The sequence below is a fragment of the Dryobates pubescens genome, chromosome 38 (assembly GCF_014839835.1).
Source record: "Dryobates pubescens isolate bDryPub1 chromosome 38, bDryPub1.pri, whole genome shotgun sequence".
NCBI lineage: Eukaryota > Metazoa > Chordata > Aves > Piciformes > Picidae > Dryobates > Dryobates pubescens.
This window is the reverse complement of record NC_071649.1, coordinates 4473720-4494112: the sequence shown is the minus strand read 5'-3', so window position 1 is coordinate 4494112 and position 20393 is coordinate 4473720. Positions and strand designations below refer to the sequence as shown.

At 65.2% G+C, this 20393-nt stretch overlaps 3 protein-coding genes across 3 annotated transcripts in view; 2 read left to right on the top strand and 1 right to left on the bottom strand.

The window, feature by feature from the left end:
- Positions 1-795: 795 nt before the first annotated feature.
- LOC128899033 (endothelial zinc finger protein induced by tumor necrosis factor alpha-like) lies at positions 796-4940 on the top strand. The gene is made up of 2 exons (XM_054177082.1): positions 796-841; positions 3005-4940. Exon 2 carries the CDS (start codon positions 3013-3015, stop codon positions 4852-4854), a length of 1842 nt encoding a protein of 613 aa, XP_054033057.1. The 5' UTR covers positions 796-841; positions 3005-3012; the 3' UTR covers positions 4855-4940.
- A 904-nt stretch (positions 4941-5844) lies between these two features.
- On the top strand, positions 5845-7659 carry LOC128899034 (S-antigen protein-like). The gene is made up of 2 exons (XM_054177093.1): positions 5845-5850; positions 6874-7659. The coding sequence occupies exons 1-2, from the start codon at positions 5845-5847 to the stop codon at positions 7657-7659; spliced, it is 792 nt and encodes a 263-aa protein (XP_054033068.1).
- Positions 7660-8550: 891 nt separating this feature from the next.
- LOC104306945 (deleted in malignant brain tumors 1 protein) overlaps positions 8551-20393 on the bottom strand; it is a 29258-nt gene continuing 17415 nt past the window's right edge. Inside the window, exons 10-20 of the mRNA XM_054177092.1 lie at positions 19520-19999; positions 18498-18827; positions 16169-16492; positions 15582-15920; positions 15023-15361; positions 13840-14160; positions 13280-13619; positions 12003-12433; positions 10936-11289; positions 9694-10050; positions 8551-9210 (exon numbers count right to left, since the gene is read on the bottom strand). Of these exons, the coding sequence (XP_054033067.1) occupies positions 8936-9210; positions 9694-10050; positions 10936-11289; positions 12003-12433; positions 13280-13619; positions 13840-14160; positions 15023-15361; positions 15582-15920; positions 16169-16492; positions 18498-18827; positions 19520-19999 (3890 nt within the window). The 3' untranslated portion in view covers positions 8551-8935. The remainder of the gene's footprint in view (positions 9211-9693; positions 10051-10935; positions 11290-12002; positions 12434-13279; positions 13620-13839; positions 14161-15022; positions 15362-15581; positions 15921-16168; positions 16493-18497; positions 18828-19519; positions 20000-20393) is intronic.

Genomic DNA, 20393 nt, shown 5'->3' with positions numbered 1-20393 from the left:
AGGGGAGGCCGTGAGGGTGGTGCTGAGGAGCTGCTGGAGAGAGCCCAGGGGAGGCCGTGAGGGTGGTGCTGAGGAGCTGCTGGAGAGAGCCCAGGGGAGGCCGTGAGGGTGGTGCTGAGGAGCTGCTGGAGACAGCCCAGGGGAGGCCGTGAGGGTGGTGCTGAGGAGCTGCTGGAGACAGCCCAGGGGAGGCCGTGAGGGTGGTGCTGAGGAGCTGCTGGAGAGAGCCCAGGGGAGGCCGTGAGGGTGGTGCTGAGGAGCTGCTGGAGACAGCCCAGGGGAGGCCGTGAGGGTGGTGCTGAGGAGCTGCTGGAGAGAGCCCAGGGGAGGCCGTGAGGGTGGTGCTGAGGAGCTGCTGGAGACAGCCCAGGGGAGGCCGTGAGGGTGGTGCTGAGGAGCTGCTGGAGACAGCCCAGGGGTGGCCGTGAGGGTGGTGCTGAGGAGCTGCTGGAGACAGCCCAGGGGAGGCCGTGAGGGTGGTGCTGAGGAGCTGCTGGAGACAGCCCAGGGGAGGCCGTGAGGGTGGTGCTGAGGGGCCTGGAGCCGCTCTCCGAGGAGCAAAGGCTGAGAGCCTGGAGCGGAGCAGCCGCAGAGGGAATCGGATCTGACCTCCCTTCCCCTCTCCCCACCCCCACCCCCACTCCCTCTCCCCCCCTCCTCCCCTCCCCGCCCGTTCCCGTTCCCCCTCCCCGCCCGTTCCCGTTCCCCCTCCCCGCCGCTCAGCGCCCCGGAAGTACGCGCGCCGCTCAGCGCCACGTCCCAGCCGGAAGTGACGTCACGACGCAGCCACGAGCGCGGCCGGAAGTGGCTTCAGGGGGAAGCTGCGGCAACCGGGCCGGGGGTGAGCGGCGGGGGCTGGGAGGGGACCGGGCAGGGCCGGGGGTGAGCGGCGGGGGCTGGGAGGGGACCGGGCAGGGCCGGGGGTGAGCGGCGGGGGCTGGGAGGGGACCGGGCAGGGCCGGGGGTGAGCGGCGGAGCCTGGGGGGGACCGGGTAGGGCCGGGGGTGAGCGGCGGAGCCTGGGGGGGACCGGGCAGGGCCGGGGGTGAGCGGCGGAGCCTGGGGGGGACCGGGCAGGGCCGGGGGTGAGCGGCGGAGCCTGGGGGGGACCGGGCAGGGCCGGGGGTGAGCGGCGGAGCCTGGGGGGGACCGGGCAGGGCCGGGGGTGAGCGGCGGAGCCTGGGGGGGACCGGGCAGGGCCGGGGGTGAGCGGCGGAGCCTGGGGGGGACCGGACAGGGCCGGGGGTGAGCGGCGGAGCCTGGGGGGGACCGCGCAGGGCCGGGGGTGAGCGGCGGAGCCTGGGGGGGACCGGGCAAGGCCGGGGGTGAGCGGCGGAGCCTGGGGGGAACCGGGCAGGGCCGGGGGTGAGCGGCGGGGGCTGGGGGGGCACCGCACACGTCCTCACGCTCGTGGTCCTGCGGTGTGCGGTGGGACCTCGCAGAGGATGGAGAGGTCTGAGGGAGGCTACTGAGGAATGCGCCTGGGGTGGGAGAGGAGAGGGACTGTGGGGGACTGGTGGTGGAGCACAGCAAGATGCAAAGGTCTGGTTGATACTGGGAGGGCACTGGGACATACTGGGAGGGATCTGTGTGTAATGGTGGTGGTGGAACAGGCTGATGAGAGGGTCTGGTTGATACCACCGGGGGGGATACTAGGTGGGGCTTGGGCTCTTCTCCCATGAAGCAGAGGAGAGGAGAATAGGAAATGGCCTCAGATTGCCCCAGGAAAAGTTCAAGTTGGACATCAGAAGAATCTTCTTCCCTGGAAGGGTTCTCCAAGCCTGGCTCAGGCTGCCCATGGTTGAAGCCTGGCAGAGCTGAGCTGAGCAACCCATTCCAGTGCCTCTCCACCCTCAGTGCCAAGAATTTCTTTCTCTTCTTCAGTCTCAATCTGCCCTCTCCCAGCTCCAAGCCATTGTCCCTCGTCCTGGCATTCCAAGTCCCTCCCCAGCTCTCCTGCAGCCTCTCCAGGCACTGGGAGGCTGCTCTGAGGTCTCCCTGGAGCCTTCTCCAGGCTGCACAGCTCCAAGTCTCCCAGTCTGTCCCCACAGGGGAGGTTCTGCAGCCCTCTGATCATCCTGGTGGCCTCCTCTGGCCCCTCTCCAGCAGCTCCAGGTCCTTGTGCTGGGGGCTCCAGAGCTGGAGGCAGTGCTGCAGGTGGGGTGTGAGCAGAGCAGAGGGCAGGATGCCTCCCTTGCCCTGCTGGCCACACATCAGCTGCAGCCCAGGCCATGGGTTGCCAGCTCTTTGGGCTGCCAGTGCTCATTGCTGGTTGAGCTCCTCCTCACCCAGCACCCCCAAGGCCTTCTCCTCCAGGCTGCTCTCCATCCACTCCTCACCCAGCCTGGATCTGTGCTTGGCATTGCTCTGACCCAGCTGCAGGACACTTGACCTTGTTTACCTTTCTGAGATTGACTTGGGGCCACCTCTGCAGTCTGTCCAAGTCCCTCTGAGTGGATCCCTTCCCTCCAGCCACACCACACCGCTTGGTGCCATCTGCAGACCTCCTGAGGGTGCCTGAGTGCCACTGCCCATGTCAGCAGCAAGGGTGGCAAACAGCTCTGGTCCCAGTATCAACCCCTGAGGGCCACCACTCATCTCTGGTCTCCACTTGGCCACTGAGCCACTGACCACAGCTCTTGGAGAGCTTCCATCCAGCTAATTCCTTATGCAGCCAGAGCTCCATGCATCAAACATGGAATCATTAAGGCTGGAAAAGATCTCTCAGGTCATCAGGGCCAGCCCTCAACCCAACACAACCGTGGCCACCAAACCATGGCCCCAGGTGCTATGGCCACACCTCCAGGGGTGGAGACTCCACCACCACCTCCCTTGGCAGCCTGTGCCAATCCTTGACCAGTCCTGCAGTCAAGAAGAATCTTCTAATATCCAACCTAAGCCTCCCTCGAAGCAACTTGAGGCCATTTCCTCTTGCTTTCCATCATCCCCACACCTCCTCCCTTACCCTGCTGCTCCTCTCACCCCCTCTCCTCTTCATCCCACAGGGGCTGCCATGGAGGGGCAGCCAGGCCCTCCGGCCTGCGACCCCCCCTTTGCCCTGGGGCTCTCCCCACTTGCTGGAGGAGATGGACCTGAAGGTGCAGAAGTGGAGGAGGAGGAGGACGACGACACAGCTGGGAGGCAGCTGGGGAAAGCCTCCCTGGAGGACCTTGGCCAAGCCTCTCGCCGCCGCTGCTGCCGCGAGCAGGGCTCCGGCCCTGCCCGGGCTGCAGGCAGAGCCTGCCCGAAGGCTGAGGAGGGGGAGGGGACCGCTCCGTGCCCCCAGGGGCAGGAGGAGCTTCGGCCCTGCCGGAGGAGGCAGAGGATGTGCCTGAAGCCTGCAGCCAACCGGACCCTGGCCCCCTCCCCAGGAGCTGGGCAGGGCATGGAGCAGCCGGGACCCTCCTGCGGGAAGAGGCTGAGGCTGCTCTGGGGCCGGGCAGCTGACTTCAGCCAGGGGCTGGTGGAGAATGACCTGGAGGAGGAGCCCCGCAGCAGTGAGGGAGAGGAGGGAGGTTCCAGGAGCTCTTCCCCTGCCCCCCACCCCAAGCCAGACTTTGTGCAGCTGATCGATGAGCGTGGGATCTACTCCACTGCCAAGCTGGTGCTGGGTAGCACTGCCCTGGGCCGGCTGGAGGGGGTGGCGGCCGCAGGGCTGGCCCCGCAGCGCCCCCATGGGGCCGGCAGCCCGGGCAGGGGCGAGCTGGAGGAGGCGGCAGCCGTGGGGCTACCTCCCAGCTACTCTGGTGGCAGCGACGTGGGCGAGCTGGAGGAGGTGGCGGCCGCGGGGCTGTCCCCACAGCGCCCCCATGGGGCCGGCAGCCCGGGCAGGGGAGAGCTGGAGGAGGCGGCGGCGGGGCCGCCCAGCCGCTCCGGCGGCGACGGCGACGCGGGCGAGCTGGAGATCCGCGAGGTGATCGTGGACGAGAAGCCCTTCCAGTGCCCCAGCTGCGAGAAGGCCTTCAAGAGGGCCTGGGAGCTGTTCAGCCACGAGGTGGTGCACAACGAGGAGCGCCCCTTCCGCTGCCAGCTGTGCCAGGCCTCCTTCAAGCGCCACTCGGACTTCAAGAGCCACGGGCTGGTGCACACGGAGGAGCGGCCCTTCCGCTGCGAGCTGTGCGGGAAGCGCTTCAAGCGCTCCTCCAACCTGCAGGAGCACCGCCGCATCCACAGCTCCCAGCGCCCCTTCCGCTGCCCGCCCTGCGCCAAGGCCTTCAAGACCCCCTACGAGCTGCAGCGCCACTCCCTCACCCACCGCGCCGAGAAGCCCTTCCCCTGCCCGGACTGCGCCAAGGACTTCCCCAGCTCGCAGGCGCTGCTGCTGCACCGCCGCCAGCACTGCGACGACAAGCCCCACGCCTGCGGCGTCTGCGGCAAGCGCTTCACCTACGGCCACAGCCTGAAGGTGCACGAGAGGGTCCACACCGGCGACCGCCCCTTCGTCTGCCCCCTCTGCGGCAAGGGCTTCAAGCAGTCCAACGCCCTCTCCTCCCACGAGAGGGTCCACACCGGGGAGCGCCCCTTCGCCTGCCCCACCTGCGGCAAGGCCTTCAAGCAGTCCTCCTACCTGGCCATACACCAGAGGGCGCACACGGGCGAGCGCCCCTACAAGTGCGAGGCCTGCGGCAAGGCCTTCGCCCGGCCCTCGCTGCTGCTGCAGCACCGCCGGGTGCACAGCCAGGAGAGGCCTTACAAGTGCAGCTTCTGCCACAAGTTCTTCAAGGACGTGGCCTACCTGGCCGTCCACGAGAAGGTGCACACCGGGGAGACCCCCTACAAGTGCGGCGTCTGCCACAAGGGCTTCGCCCACCCCTCCAACCTGCTGCAGCACCAGAGGGTGCACCGCGACGGATGAGGCTCTCCCTCCCCCTGCCCTCCCCCCCGCTGCGTCCATCCAAGGGCAGCTCTGCTCTTGCCAAGCCGCCCTGGGGGCTGCTGATGCGGCTCTGAGCAGCCTGCTCTGGCGTGAGGTGTCCCTGCCCGTGGCGGTGGGGTTGGGACTGGGCGGTCCTGGGAGGGCCCTTCCAGCCCTGACTGTTCTGATTCTATGATGGGGGCTTGCTGGGGGCTGCTGGTGGCATCCCTGGAGGTGTTCAAGGCCAGGCTGGATGTGGCTCTGAGCAACCTGATGTAGGGGGAGGTGTCCCTGCTCATGGCAGGGGGGTTGGGACTGGATGGTCCTTGAGGTCCCTTCCAGTCCTGACCATTCTATAATTCTATGCTGGGGGCTGCTGGTGGCCAAGCTCACTGCCCCCAGCAGGTTGGGAGACCCCCGCTATGTGCAGCTGGACACCAATGCTGTGGTGCTTCTCCTGAGCCCCCCAGCCCCACCTGGACCCACCCTGTGCTTTACTCCTCCTCTCTGGTAGAGCTGAGCCTGACAGGGCTGAGCTGAGGAGAGCTTAGCTGAGCTGGCCTGAGCTTAGCTGAGCCTGGCAGAGCTGAGATGAGCTGCACTGGGCAGGGCAGAACTGAGCTGAGCTGAGTAGGGCTGAGCCAGGCAGAGCTGCAGGCAGTGGAGCTGCAGCTGCTCAGCTGTTCTCCAGCTTTGGGTGACTCAGGGACTGGAGCTGGAGCCTCCTTCAGCTTCTCCCTTTCCCCCGTGGTGGCTTCCCAGGTGCTGCCCCTGTGGGACCTCTCCTGAGCCTGAGAGGCTGCAGGCCCAGACTGGGCCCAGAGCAGCTTTGGGTACAGCAGTGGTGGCCCAGCAGAAGCCTTCTGTGCCCTCCTGCAGAGAGGAGTGCTGAGACCTTCTGAGTCACCCCAGGGACCCCCATGGTGTCAAGCTGGGCCAGGGGCTTCCAGGGTGGGTTGGGTTGTCCATGGTGGGGTGGAAGGAGACACAATGGAGGTATGAGGAGTGGAGAGGACCTCAGGGCACAGCGAGGAGCTTGCCCTGGAAGTCCTCTTGGCTTGGAGCTGCTGTTGAGCACCTACTGTATCAAGCACCCCTTGGAGGGGCTGGGAGGGTGCAGAAGGAGGGCGGGGGGTGGGACACACCTGTACTGCTGCTGTCCACCTGGGGACCTTCTGCAAGTGATGCCCAGCACCAGGTGGTCTTCTCCAGCCCCTCCTGAGGAGGTTCCAGGCAGGAAGATGGTTTGGTGGTCCTGGGTCAATGCTTGGACTCCATCACCTGGGAGGTCTTCTCCAAGCCAAAATGATTCTGTGGACCTGAATGGAGCGTGGAGGCCAAGTGAGGCATGGCCAAGCCTCTTCATCATCGCCATCATCATCCTCATCCTCTCTCCCTTCCTGGAGCTCCCCTCTGGAGCCTGGAGTTGTGCCCCCCGGCCTTGGCTGCTGGGCAGAAGGTGGCAGCTGGACCTTGGCCTTCCAGAGGGGGATCTGAGCCCTGCCCTCAGCCATGGTGATGTCCTTACGCTGTCCCCAGGACTGCTGGAGACCTCTTGTCCCCCTCCTCCTCCTCTGCCCCTCCCCCCATGCCTAATTACAGATCCTTATTTAACAGTGACTGTCTCCATCCCTCTGCTCCACTCCTCCCTGCTCCTCAGCTCCTCCCTCCCCACCCAGTGGCCTTCAGGTGGTGGTGCTAAGCCCCCTGGCACACCTGGCATGGTCAGGAGACAACCTTCCAGTGCCAGCTCTGGGGGCACTGCCAAGAGGGCACCCCCCAGGACAGGGCGGGGTGGGGGGGCTGGGAGTGGTCAGTTGCCCTGCAAGGACCTCCTGGGTTGTGTTTGGCTTCTCCTCTGCTGGCAGTGGAAACATCTCAGCAGGTTCCCATCCTGAGCTTCTGATGTGACCTTTGTGGGTTGGCTCAGCCCCTGAATGTCCTCTGGTGGACACAGCTCAAGGGGTTCCCATCCTGAGATCCTGGTTTGAGTTTTGGGGTTGCCCCAGACTCCCCCAGGACCATCAGCAGGGAAGTTCTCCATGGCTGCATGGCACCGGGACCCCAGGGGGCACGGAGCGAAGGGGCACCGGGACCCCAGGGGACACGGAGCAAAGGGGCACCGGGACCCCAGGGGGCACGGAGCGAAGGGGCACCGGGACCCCAGGGGGCACAGAGCGAAGGGGCACCGGCACCCCAGGGGACACGGAGCAAAGGGGCACCGGCACCCCAGGGGGCACAGAGCGAAGGGGCACCGGCACCCCAGGGGGCACGGAGCGAAGGGGCACCGGCACCCCAGGGGGCACGGAGCGAAGGGGCACCGGGACCCCAGGGGGCACGGAGCGAAGGGGCACCGGCACCCCAGGGGGCACGGAGCGAAGGGGCACCGGGACCCCAGGGGGCACGGAGCGAAGGGGCACCGGCACCCCAGGGAGCACGGAGCGAAGGGGCACCGGCACCCCAGGGAGCACGGAGCGAAGGGGCACCCCAGGGGGCACGGAGCGAAGGGGCACCGGGACCCCAGGGGGCACGGAGCGAAGGGGCACCGGCACCCCAGGGAGCACGGAGCGAAGGGGCACCGGGACCCCAGGGAGCACGGAGCGAAGGGGCACCCCAGGGGGCACGGAGCGAAGGGGCACCGGGACCCCAGGGGGCACGGAGCGAAGGGGCACCGGCACCCCAGGGAGCACGGAGCGAAGGGGCACCGGGACCCCAGGGGGCACGGAGCGAAGGGGCACCGGGACCCCAGGGTCAGGGAACAAGGGCTCTGTGGGCACCCAGGGGGCATCCAAGGAGGGCAGCTGAGGTTTGGCTACCTCTGGCTCCTGGGGTGGGCAGCAAAGGACCTGGCCCCACACAGGACCTGAAGGAGGCTGTGGCAGAGCTCAGGTCCCAACTCAGCAGCCAGGACTCAGCACCCAGCAGCCAGCACGCAGCAGCCAGCACTCAGCAGGCAGCACTCAGTACCTAGCAACCAGCACACATCACTCAGTACCTAGCAACCAGCAGCCAGCACTCAGCACCTAGCAACCAGCACCCAGCAGCCAAGCACCCAGCACTCAGCACCCAGCAGCCAGCAGCCAGCAGTCGGCACCCAGCACCAAACACTCATCAGCCAGCACTCGGCAGCCAGCACTCAGCACCAAACACTTAGCACCAAACACTAAGCACTCAGCTCCCAGCAGCCAGCACTCAGCACCCAGGACACCGCTAGCCTTGAGTTCCTCCTTTTAATTCCTTTGCTCTCCTCCTGCTGCTTCTTCAGCTCAGCCTTGCCCCAGCTCTGCCTGGGGTGGAATCATCTGAGCTTCAGGAGCTCCCCAAGTGTTGGGGGTGGAGGTCAGCAGGCCTAGAGACTTGTCTGGATCCGGTGGAGCTCCTGAGGTGACTTTTGGTGCCAGCTGGAGGCGTCCTGGGCAGGAGCTGCTGCTCCGGAGGTGTCCTGGGCAGGAGCTGCTGCTCCGGAGGCGTCCTGGGCAGGAGCTGCTGCTCCGGAGGTGTCCTGGGCAGGAGCTGCTGCTCCGGAGGTGTCCTGGGCAGGAGCTGCTGCTTTGATGAATCCAGGAAGCAGATGAAGAAGGAAGGACACCAGGAATCTGCTGTGATCCTCTAGGGCAGGAGCCTGATGTGACCACAAGGACACGGACCTGGTGGGGCCTCCAGGAGAGGAACCTGATGTGATCCATCAAGGGAGGAACCTGAAGTGATGCCCCAGGGCAGGAGCTTCGTGTGGCCACCAGGACACGAACCTGCTGGGACCCCCAGGCCGTGAGGAGGTGTCAGGAGGCAGCTTCCTGCTGCATAAGCTGAGTCCTCTCACTGTCAGCCTCCTCAGGAGCTCCTTCTGCCTTGCTGGGGATGTAGATGGCTCCCAGGGGCTGCAGGGACCTGGCTACAGCCCCCTGCTCCCCGAGCTGCCACTGTCCTGTGAGGTGCAGAAGCCACCAAGCTGTCCTCAAGCCCTGGCAGCCGCCGAGCTGAGCCCCAGCTCCACGACCCCCTCCCGGCCCAGGGCTGCAGGAGGGGCTGGAGGGGTGACCAGGAGCTGGGGAAGGGGAGAGCCAGGGAAGGCTTGGGGTGGTCACCTGCAGCTGGAGCTGCTGCCATGCATCTCCTCTTCAGGCTGAGCCACAGCAGGACCCCGGAGAGCAGCATCAGCAGCGCCAGCAGCGCCGACAGTAGCCAGCAGGGCGCTGCAGCTCCTGTGGCTGGAGCAGGAGTGGCCTTGGGACCCGACTGCCACTCGGGACCAGGACCAGCCCCGGCTTGGGAGGAAACCCAACCCCGAGCGCAGCCTGGGGCCCCTCCAGCCCTGCTGCTGCTGGGGATGAAGCTTCCCTCCAGCAGGAATTCCCTCTCGGGGGCGAAGGGGAGGTGGGGGGTGAAGGGGAGGGGATAAGATGGAGGGGGAGGGGATGCGATGCGGACACTCAGAGAGACCTTCCACCTCCTGCTGCTCTTGCAGCCTCCACCCTTGGGCCAGGCTTTGGGGCTGGGGTCTGCTGCAGCTCACCCAGACCTCTGACCTGCCTCCAGCCCTGGCAGTGTGTCCTCAGCAGTGCTGAGCACCAGGGGGAACAATCCCTGCTCCTGCTGCCCACAGAAATGGGCAGGATGGAGGAGGTTTGGGGTCAGGAAGGTGTCCCAGGGGCTTTGGATTCCAGAACTGGGAAGGGTGGAGGAGGTTTGGGATCAGGAAGGTGTCCCAAGGATGGTGCCCTCAGGCTCTTGCCAGGCTGGACCTCTGCCACCACCTTTCTGCTTTCTCCTCACCTCAGGACATCTTCCCCACCCCTCCCCCCGCCCCGAGCTGCCCCCCTGGAGGGTCTTGGTGCTCACCCTTGGGCTCGGTGCAGACCACAGCAGCTGTCTGGCCCCGGCTGCATGGCCCCAGCCCCAGATCCTGCTGCTGGCACTCCAGGAGCAGCGACTCAGTCCCGTGGCAGCTCAAGCCCTGCAGCAAGGGCTGCAGGTCCTCAGGGCTCAGCTGGGCTCCAGCTGCTGCAGCCTGAGCTGCCCCACAGCCCAGCTGCCTGCAGACCACCTCAGCTTCCAGCAGGCTCCAGCCGATGCTGCAGACTCTGTGCCAGGAGCTGTTGTAGAGAACCTCCAGCAGCCCTGCACAGGGCCCGGAGCTGCCCTGCAGCCGCAGCTGCAGCGGGGGGGAGCCTGCAGGAGAGCCAGGGAGGGGTTTGGCTTTGGGGGGAGGCCTTGCAGAGCATCCAGGATGAGAATCACCTAACTCTGCCGAGCCTGGGGCTGAGCCATGGCCAAGGAGCTCTCCTCTCAGCCTCCTCCAGCCTCAACCCCCCCAGCTCCCTCAGCTGCTCCTCCCCAGCCCTGTTCTCCAGGCCCTTCCCCAGCTCTGTTGCCCTTCTCTGGACCTGCTCCAGCTCCTCAATGTCCTTCTGGGGGTCAGGAGCCCAAACCTGAACCCAGCACAATCCCTGCCCTGCTCCTGCTGCCCACACCATTGCTACTCCAGCCCAGGCTGCTGCTGCCCTCCTTGCCCACCTGGGCACTGCTGGCTCAGCTCCAGCTGCTGGCACCCAGCACCCTCAGGGCCTTGGCTGCTGGGCCCTTTCCAGCCCCTCTGCCCCCGGCCTGGATCCTTCCTGGGGTTGTTGTGCCCCAAGGGCAGGACTCAGCCCTTGCCCTTGGTGAACCATGGCTCCAGCCTGGCCAGGTCCCTCTGCAGAGCCTCCAACCCTCCAGCAGCTCAGCTCCCACCCAGCTTGCTGCCCTCTGCAGACTCCCCGAGGGAGCCACAATGCCCTCATCCAGCTCAGTGACACAGGTGCTGAGCAGAGCTGGCCCCAGCCCTGAGCCCTGGGGGCCACCACTGATGCCCTAACTCCGGCCCCCACCACTCCTTGGGCCCAGGAGGGACCAAGCAGCCTGCAAGGGTCCCTCCACCCCCCCAGGCAGGCAGGAAGGGGCTTGTGAGCTGCACACCTGAGCCAGCCTGGAGCTGCCTGCCAGGTGCCACCTCCCAGCTGCTGCCTCTCCCAGCTTCCTCACCAGGTCCTTCCCATCCCTGCTGCCCCCTGCCAGCCTCCCAGTGCCACCTCAAACCCTTTTTTGGGGGGAGAGGAGGAGGAGGGCAACCTGAGCACACAACTCCTGCATCCTCTTCGTGCTTGCAGTTGTGCAGCCCCCAGCCCTTGTGTGGGCAGAGCCCGAAGCTGCTCTCCCGGCCGCTGCACTCCACCTCGTCCAGCCAGATGGGGCCCAGACCTCGGCCGAAGTGAGCTCCGCCGGGGGTGGCCACGGCCGTGCCGCAGCCCAGCTGCCTGCAGACCACTTTGGCATCCCTCAGGTCCCAGCCGTCGTCGCAGACTGTGCCCCACTGCTGCTGGTGCAGGACCTCCACCCTGCCGGCGCAGCGGTGGGGACCCTGCGCCAGGCGGAGCTGCGGCTCCGTCACGTTGGCATCTGCGAGGAGAGAGCCGGCTGGCAGCGAGGGGGGGCAAGGGGGCGCCGCCTTGCCCGGGTCAGAAGCCAGGGTGCCAAGCAGGAGAGTCTTGGTGGTGCTCCCCCCTAGCAAGAGCTGCAGCACGACCCCAACCCCTTCTGGAGGGGCATGGCTGTGGGGGTGGTCTTCAGCTGCACCTCCAGAGCCTCGTGGTGATGCCAGTGAGACCAGGCTGGGGGTAGGGGGTGGATGATGCCCTCCAGACAGTGCTTGACACATGGGCAGGAGGCTGTGGGGTTGGAGGATGCCCTCCAGACAGGGCTTGACACATGGGCAGGAGGCTGTGAAGGTTCCCATGAGCTGCTGGATGGGGACCTGTGGCTGGGCTGGGTGCAACTCTGGCCAAGAAGCAGCAGCTCTGCTGGCTCCTCCTGCCCCAAATATGCCCTTTTAGGGCTGGCACCACTCTGGAGCCATCTCCAGGGTAGTTCCTCCTCACGGTGGTGCCCCAGGGGCACTGTGGCTCTGGGTGGGCTCTTGGCCTTGGTGACCCTGAAGGTCTCTTCCAACCTGAATGTTTCTGTGTGCCACCTGCAGGGTTCTGCCCACCCCTGGTGCAGCACCACCCCAGAGGCAGCAGGAGGCAAGGTGGAGCCGTCAGGACCCCCCCAGAGGCAGCAGGAGGCAAGGTGGAGCCCTGGGCACCCCCAAGAGCTGCCAGAGCAGCACCTACCTGAGCAGACCACGCTGGCATCCTCCCTGTGCTGGCAGTTGCTGTGCCCCCAGGGCCTGGCTGGGCACTGGGCCAGGCTGTCCTCCGCCCCCGTGCAGCCCACATCGTCCAACCAGATGGGTCCTGAGCCCTGCCCGAAGCGAGCCTGGCCCGGGGCTGCCTGGGCTGCCCCACAGCCCAGCTGCCTGCAGACCACCAGGGCGTCCCTCAGGTCCCAGCCATCGTCACAGACTGTGCCCCACTGCCCCTCGTGGGCCACCTCCACCCTGCCAGCGCAGCGGTTGGGGCCTCCTGCCAGGCGGAGCTGTGCCAGCCCTGTGCTGGGCACCTCTGTGCTGGGCACCTCTGTGAGCAGAGAAGCAGAGTGGGGAAAAGGGTGAGGGCAAGAGGAGCTGGTGTGCAGCAGGGGGTCTGGTGGTGGTGGGCAGCAGCTGGGGCACAGAGCTAAGGTCAATGCCAACCATGGGGGCATCAGAGGACAGATCCTGGTCTGAAAGGTTCAGCCTTGAGAACAGAGGACCTCAAGTCCAGGTGGGCTTATGGTGGGCAGCAGCTGGGGCACAGAGCTAAGGTAGATGCCAACCATGGGGGCACAAGAGGACTGCATGTCCAAGTGGTTTGGTGTTGGGCAGTAGCTGGGGCACAAAGCCAGGGTAGATGCCAACCATGGTATGACAAGAGGACCTCATGCCCAGGAGGATGGCAGCAGCTGAGGCATGAAGCTAAGGTAGATGCCAACCATGGTGAGACCAGAGGCCAGACTCTGCCTGCAGAGATGTTGCCCTGGGGACTTCCTAACCAGGACATGGCAGAGGTTTGTCCTCCAGATCAAAGATCCCTGATGGGGAAGGGCAGAAATGAAAGCCTGGCATCTGTGGTGGGACCCCAGCAGAGCATTGGTGCTGCCCCCAGCCCAAAGTGGGCATCAAGGTCCTTTGTGCCATGGCACCTTGGGACATGCTTTGGTATTGAGTTGGTGGTTGGGCTGGATGACCTTAAAGGTCTTTCTGATGGCCTTGGAGGACTTTTGGACGACCTTAAAGGTGTTTCTGATGCTCTTAGAGGGTTTTTTGATGACCTTGGAGGTCTTTTCCACCCAAACCAATGATTCAATGATTCCCTTCTTGTCTGTCTCAAGGGTGGATTGGAGCAGCTCCAGAAGCTGCTGGAGGCCAAAATTCCAGTCCCCTGTGCCCTTCAGACATCCTCTCTGCACCCAGGTTGGAGAGGGCTGGGGGGAGGCAGCTCCAGGCTGTGCTTTGAGGACCCCTCAGGACCAAGGCTCACCTGAGCAGACCACGCTGGCATCCTCCGGGTGGCTGCAGTGGTGCAGTCCCCAGGGCTTGGCTGGGCACAGCTCCAGGGTTTCCTCACCCCCGGTACAGGCCACCTTGTCCAGCCAGATGGGACCCATCCCCTGGCCAAAGGCAGCTCCTGCTGGGGCTGTGATGGCTGCTCCACAGCCCAGCTGCCTGCACACCACTGCTGCATCCCTCAGGTCCCAGCCATCATCACAGACTGTGCCCCACTGCTGCTGGTGCAGGACCTCCACCCTCCCAGCACAGCGGTGGGGACCCTGCACCAGCCTCACCCTGGAGCTGTTGGTGGCTGTGGTGCCTGCAAGCAGCACAGAGAAGTTGGAATGGACACAGAGTGCTGCTGCCACTGCCCAGGGCAGGGCTGGGGTGCAAGGAGCCTTCCACCTGCAAGGCTTTGCCCCATCCCTGGTGCAGCATCACCCACCAGAGGCAGCAGGAGGCAAGGTGGAGCCGTCAGGACCCCCCCAGAGGCAGCAGGGGGCAAGGTGGAGCCCTTGAGCTGCCAGGGCAGCACCTACCTGAGCAGACCACGCTGGCATCCTCCCTGTGCTGGCAGTTGCTGTGCCCCCAGGGCCTGGCTGGGCACTGGGCCAGGTTGTCCTCCGTCCCCGTGCAGCCCACATCGTCCAACCAGATGTGTCCTGAGCCCTGCCCGAAGCGAGCCTGGCCCGGGGCTGCCTGGGCTGCCCCACAGCCCAGCTGCCTGCAGACCACCAGGGCGTCCCTCAGGTCCCAGCCATCGTCACAGACTGTGCCCCACTGCCCCTCGTGGGCCACCTCCACCCTGCCGGCGCAGCCGTGGGGTCCATCCACCAGCCTGACACTGGAGCTGTTGGTGCCTGCAGGCAGCAGAGAGTAATGGAAGCAGAGAATGGTGATGGCTGGGGAGGGACCTCTGGACCTCATCCAGTCCCAGCCCCTGGCTCCAGCAGGGCCCCTGGTGGGAGGCCACCCAGGAACACATCCAGGTGTGGGTTGAAAGCCTTCAGAGATGGAGACTCCACCACCTCCCTGGGCAGCCTACTCCAGGGCTCCACCACCCTCAGACTCATGAAGTTCCTCCTCATGCCCAGATGGAGCTTCTGAGGATCAGGTTTGTGCCACTGACCCTTTGCCCTGGCCCTGGGCATCACTGAGCACAGCCTGGCCACAGCCTGGCCCCATCCTGCTGCCACCTACCCTGGAGGTATTGATCAGCAGGGATCAGATCCCCCTCAGGCTGCTCCTCTCCAGGCTAAGAAGCCCCCAGGCCCTCAGCCTCTCCTCCTCAGAGCTCTTCTGCTTCCTTCAGCACCTTCACAGCTCCTCTGCTGTCCCTTCCCTAGCAGTTCCCAGTCCTTGACTTGGAGACCCCTGAGCAGGACTCCAGCTGTGACCTCCCCAGGGCAGAGCAGAGGGGCAGAAGACCCTCCCTTGGCCTTCTGGCCACACTCTTCTTGATGCCCCCCAGGAGCCCCTCGACCTTATTGGCCACCAGGGCCCTTGGCTGGCTCATGGGCACCCTGCTGGCCCCCAGCACCCCCAGGTCCTTTCCCCAGCAGTAGCTTGGGGGCCACCCAGAGGTGCCAGTGGCAGTGCCCACGGCAGGGCTGAAGGGAAGATCTACACCACCCTCTGTGCAGCATCACCCTGGGGGCAGCCAGATGAGGACTGGACCCCCCCTGAACCCCTCCCCCCTCTCTGGTGCAGGAGAAGCTGTACCTGAGCAGACCACGCTGGCATCCTCCCTGTGGTTGCAGTTGCTGTGCCCCCAGGGCTGGGCTGGGCACTGGCTGAGGGCACTCTCGGTGCCAGCACAGCTGACGTCGTCCAGCCAGATGATGCCAGAGCCCTGCCCGAAGCCGGCCCCGTGGGGAGCTGCAGCTGCTGAGCCGCAGCCCAGCTGCCTGCACACCACTGCTGCATCCCTCAGGTCCCAGCCATCGTCACAGACTGTGCCCCACTGCTGCTGGTACAGGACCTCCACCCTGCCGGCACAGCGGTGGGGACCCTGCACCAGCCTGAGCCCAGGGGAGTTGGTGGCAGTGGAGTCTGGGAGCCCTGGAGGGATATCAGAGGGTTGGGGACACTGAGTGCTGGTGGCAGTGGTGCCTGGGAGCCCTGAAGGGACATCAGAATGGGCTAGGGACACTGAGTGCTGGTGGCACTGCCCAGGGCCAGGCGGAAGGTTTTGCTCACCCCTGCTGCAGCATCACCCCAGAGGCAGCAGGAGGCAAGGTGGAGCCTGGGCACCCCCAAGAGCTGCCAGGGCAGCACCTACCTGAGCAGACCACGCTGGCATCTTCTGCATGGTGGCAGTTGGTCTGTCCCCAGGGCCTGGCTGGGCACTGGGCCAGGCTGTCCTCCGCCCCCGTGCAGCCCACATCGTCCAACCAGATGTGTCCTGAGCCCTGCCCGAAGCGAGCCTGGCCCGGGGCTGCCTCCACGCTGCCGCAGCCCAGCTGCCTGCAGACCACCAGGGCGTCCAGCAGGTCCCAGCCGTCGTCACAGACTGTGCCCCACTGCCCCTCGTGGGCCACCTCCACCCTGCCGGCACAGCGGTGGGGACCCTGCACCAGCCTGAGGCCAGAGGTGTTGGTGGCTGTGACGCCTGGAAGCACTAAAGAGACATCACAGAGGGTTGGAAGGGATACAGACTGCTGCTGGCACTCCCCGGAGGGAGGGAGGGGAAGGGGGCTGGGGGGGTGTGTGCAAGGAGACTTCCACCTGCAGGGTTCTGCCCACCCCTGTTGCAGCACCACCCCAGAGGCAGCAGGAGGCAAGGTGGAGCCGTCAGGACCCCCCAGAGGCAGCAGGAGGCAAGGTGGAGCCCTGGGCACCCCCAAGAGCTGCCAGGGCACCACCTACCTGAGCAGACCACGCTGGCATCCTCCCTGTGCTGGCAGTTGCTGTGCCCCCAGGGCCTGGCTGGGCACTGGGCCAGGCTGTCCTCCGTCCCCGTGCAGCCCACATCGTCCAACCAGATGGGTCCTGAGCCCTGCCCGAAGCGAGCCTGGCCCGGGGCTGCCTGGGCTGCCCCACAGCCCAGCTGCCTGCAGACCACTCTGGCGTCCCTCAGGTCCCAGCCATCGTCACAGACTGTGCCCCACTGCCCCTCGTGGGCCACCTCCACCCTGCCGGCACAGCCGTGGGGTCCATCCACCAGGCGCACGGTGCCTGAGCTGGAGTTGCCTTCAGGAGTGGAGAGACCAAGAGGTGGCCAAGGGGCAAGGGATGGAAACCACAGCACAGGAGGTTCCACCTCAGCATGAGGAGGAACTTCTTCACTGTGAGGCTCCCAGAGCCCTGGAGCAGGCTGCCCAGAGAGGTTGTGGAGTCTCCTTCTCTGAAGTCTTCCCAGCCCTGTCTGGATGTGCTCCTGTGTGACCTGGGCTGGGTTCTATGCTCCTGCTCTGGCAGGGGGCTTGGACTGGAAGATCTCCAGAGGTCACTTCCAACCCCTGACATCCTGGGATCTGTGACCTGTGACCCCATGACCCTATGAGCTGTGCTCCTGTGAGTTGTGATCTGTGATCTGTGCTCCTGTGAGCTGTGATCACAGCATCACAGTCACTAAGGTTGGAAGAGACCTCAAAGATCATCGAGTCCAACCTGTCTCCACAGACCTCATGACTAGATCACAGCACCAAGTGCCACATCCAATCCCCTCTTGAATACCTCCAGGGATGGGGACTCCACCACCTCCCAGGGCAGCACATCCCAATGGTGAAGGACTCTCTCGGTGAAGAACTTTCTCCTCACCTCCAGCCTAAACCTGCCCTGGCACAGCTTGAGACTGTGTCCTCTTGTTCTGGTGCTGGTTGCTAGAGAGAAGAGACCAACCCACTCCTGCCTACAACCACCTTTCAGGTAGTTGTAGACGGCAATGAGGTCTCCCCTGAGCCTCCTCTTCTCCAGGCTAAGCAACCCCAGCTCCCTCAGCCTCTCCTCACAGGGCTGTGCTCAAGGCCTCTCCCCAGCCTTGCTGCCCTTCTCTGGACACCTTCAAGTGTCTCGATGTCCTTCTTAAACTGAGGAGCCCAGAACTGGACACAGGACTCAAGGTCCTAACCTAAGGTGCCAAGGTGCCTAACCAGTGCAGAGTACAGGGGCACAATGACCTCCCTGCTCCTGCTGGCCACACTATTCCTAATGGAGGCCAGTACGCCACTGGCTCTCCTGGCCACCTGGGTACACTGCTGGCTCATGTTTAGGCAGCTGTCAATCAGCACCTCCAGGTCCCTCTCTGTTTGGCAGCTCTCCAGCCACTCTGACCCCAGCCTGTAGCTCTGCCTGGGGTTGCTGTGGCTGAAGTGCAGCCCTTGGCACTTGGACTTGTTGAATGCCATCCCGTCGGACTCTGCCCATCTGTCCAGTCGGTCGAGGTCCCTCTGCAGAGCCCTTCGGCCCTCTAACTGACCAACATCTGCTCCCAGCTTGGTGTCATCTGCACATTTGCTGGTGACTGACTCAACCCCCTCATCCAGATCATCAGTGAAGATATTGAACATATTGAACATAATGGGGCCCAGCACTGATCCCTGGGGCACACCACTGGTGCCTGGCCGCCAGCTGGCTGTGGCACCATTCACCACCACTCTCTGGGCTCAGCCTCCAGCCAGCTCCTCACCCAGCACAGAGTGCTGCTGTCCAAGCCACGAGCTGACAGCTCAGCCAGCAGTTTACTGTGGATCAGGTGTTTGCTGTTTGCTCAGGATCCTGTGGTCCTGAGTTGTGCGCTGTGATCCTGTGAGCTGTGTTCCTGGGATCTGAGATCCTCTGATCCTGTGCTCCCTTTCACTCTGTCTGCTCTCACTCTCCTACCCCGCACCTCCGGAGCTCACTCCCAAGGCTGCTATGGGAGGCAGTGTCCAAGCAGACTCCACCTCCTGGTCTCCCTGCACCTCTTCCTTCAGTGAGGACCTTACAGAAGGCTCTGGGATCACCCATGGGTGAGACACACGGGGGAGAGCTGGAAGGAGCCTTTCCCACAGCTCCTCCTCCCTGCCCAGGGTCCTGCTGCCCACTCCCAGCACGCTCTCTGCTCACAGCTCCCTCCCTCCCCTCTCCCTGCCCAGGGACAAGCTGCAGACATCTCCCTTCCCGCATCTTCTCCCTCCCCAGGGAGCTGCTGCCCACCCTCGGTCATGCTCTCAGCGCCTCCCCCTGCGCACAGCTCCCTCCCCACCCTCCTCACCCGCGCAGACTACTCCTGCATCCTCGCCGTGGTTGCAGTTGTGGCTGCCCCATGCCTTGGCTCTGCAGGCCAGGAGGTCTCCTTCCTCCCCTGTGCAGCTGACATCGTCCAGCCAGATGGGGCCAGCCCCCAGTCCGAAGCGAGCTGCGGGAGGGGCCGAGACGGCCAAGCCGCAGCCCAGCTGCCGGCAGACCACGGCAGCGTCCCTCAGGTCCCAGCTGTCGTCGCAGATGGTTCCCCACTGCTGGTTGTGGAAGATCTCCACCCGCCCGGAGCACTCATCCAGGCCCCCCAGCAGGCGAAGCTTGGAGCTGCTGGCAGGAACTGAGCCTGGGGAGGAGGGGGCAACAAAAATACTCCAAAATGGCCAACTTTGGAGGGGAGGGGAAATTCTCTGGGGTCCAATGCCTGCTGGGGTGCAGAGGGTGGGATGCAGATCGTGGGTCATGGAATGGGTTGGGCTGGAGGGGGTCTGGGAGGCTGTCCAGTTCCAACCCCCCCTGACATGGGGAGGGACTCCTTCCATCAGAGCAGGCTGCTCAGAGCCACATCCAGCCTGGGCTGAAACTCCTTCCAGCGGTGGAGACCTCTTCTCCAGACCTTGCCCCAGCCACTAAAGGTCAAGGAGCTCTCCTCTCAGCCTCCTCCAGCCTCAACCCCCCCAGCTCCCTCAGCTGCTCCTCCCCAGCCCTGTTCTCCAGGCCCTTCCCCAGCTCTGTTGCCCTTCTCTGGACCTGCTCCAGCTCCTCAATGTCCTTCTGGGGGTCAGGAGCCCAAGCCTGAACCCAGCACTCAAGCTGTGCCCAGCCCAGGGGCACAATCCCTGCCCTGCTCCTGCTGCCCACACCATTGCTGCTGCAGCCCAGGCTGCTGCTGCCCTCCTTGCCCACCTGGGCACTGCTGGCTCAGCTCCAGCTGCTGGCACCCAGCACCCCCAGGGCCTTGGCTGCTGGCCCTTTTCCATCCAAGTCTTGTTAGAACTCGAGGCCCAGGGCAGACCTGCTGCTGCCTGGGGAGTCTGCAGGACTCAGGGGAAGGTTGAAGCAGGGTCAGGAGGAGCTGGGGATGAGGGGGTGGGGGCTGAGGTTTGGTGACTCCTGCAGGACCACCCCCCGGGGCAGAACCTCCCCCCCGGGGCAGGACTCCCCTCCAGCACTCACCTGTGGACTCCGAGCAGCTGACAGCTGCAGGCTCCTGTGCCTTGCAGCTCCCAGCCCCCCACAGCTGCAGCCTGCAGCCCCAGAGGGCTTCCTCCGTGCCGCTGCAGTCCACGGCACCCACCCAGAGCAAGTCACCTCCTGCCCCGAACTGGGTGGCCCCCAGGGGCCTCCTCTCTGGCTCCCCACAGCCAAGCTGGCGACAGGCCACGAGGGCTTCCTCCAGCCCCCAGCCGTCCCTGCAGAGGCCACCCCAGCGCTGGGCATGCAGCACCTCCAGGCGCCCGGAGCAGCGCCCAGAGCCGTTCACCACCCGCAGGCTGCCCAGGTCCGCGATGCCTGAACCTGCAGGGAGGGCACAGAGCTCAGGGAGGGACCTCCTACCCCCGTGGGACCTCCTCCTGCCCCCATCAGTCCTCCTGCCCCCATCAGTCCTCCTGCCCCATGGGACCTCCTGCCCCATGGGACCTCCTGCCCCATGGGACCTCCTGCTCCCATTGGACCTCCTGCCCCATCAGACCTCCTACCCCATCAGACCTCCTGCCCCCATCGGACCTCCTGCCCCATCAGACCTCCTGCCCCATGGGACCTCCTGCCCCATGGGACCTCTGCCAAGCAGTAACTGGGGTGGCACCAGAGATGGAGTTCAGCGGTGATGGGGGGGAAAGGGTGGTCCTGTGGGAACACTTTGGGGGTCAGGGATGCTCCTATGGGAACATCTTGGGGGTCAAGGATGCTC

What these genes read in the sequence shown, in the direction of transcription:
- LOC128899033 (XM_054177082.1), top strand. Translation starts at nt 3,013, where the DNA reads ATGGAGGGGCAGCCAGGCCCTCCGGCCTGCGACCCCCCCTTTGCCCTG.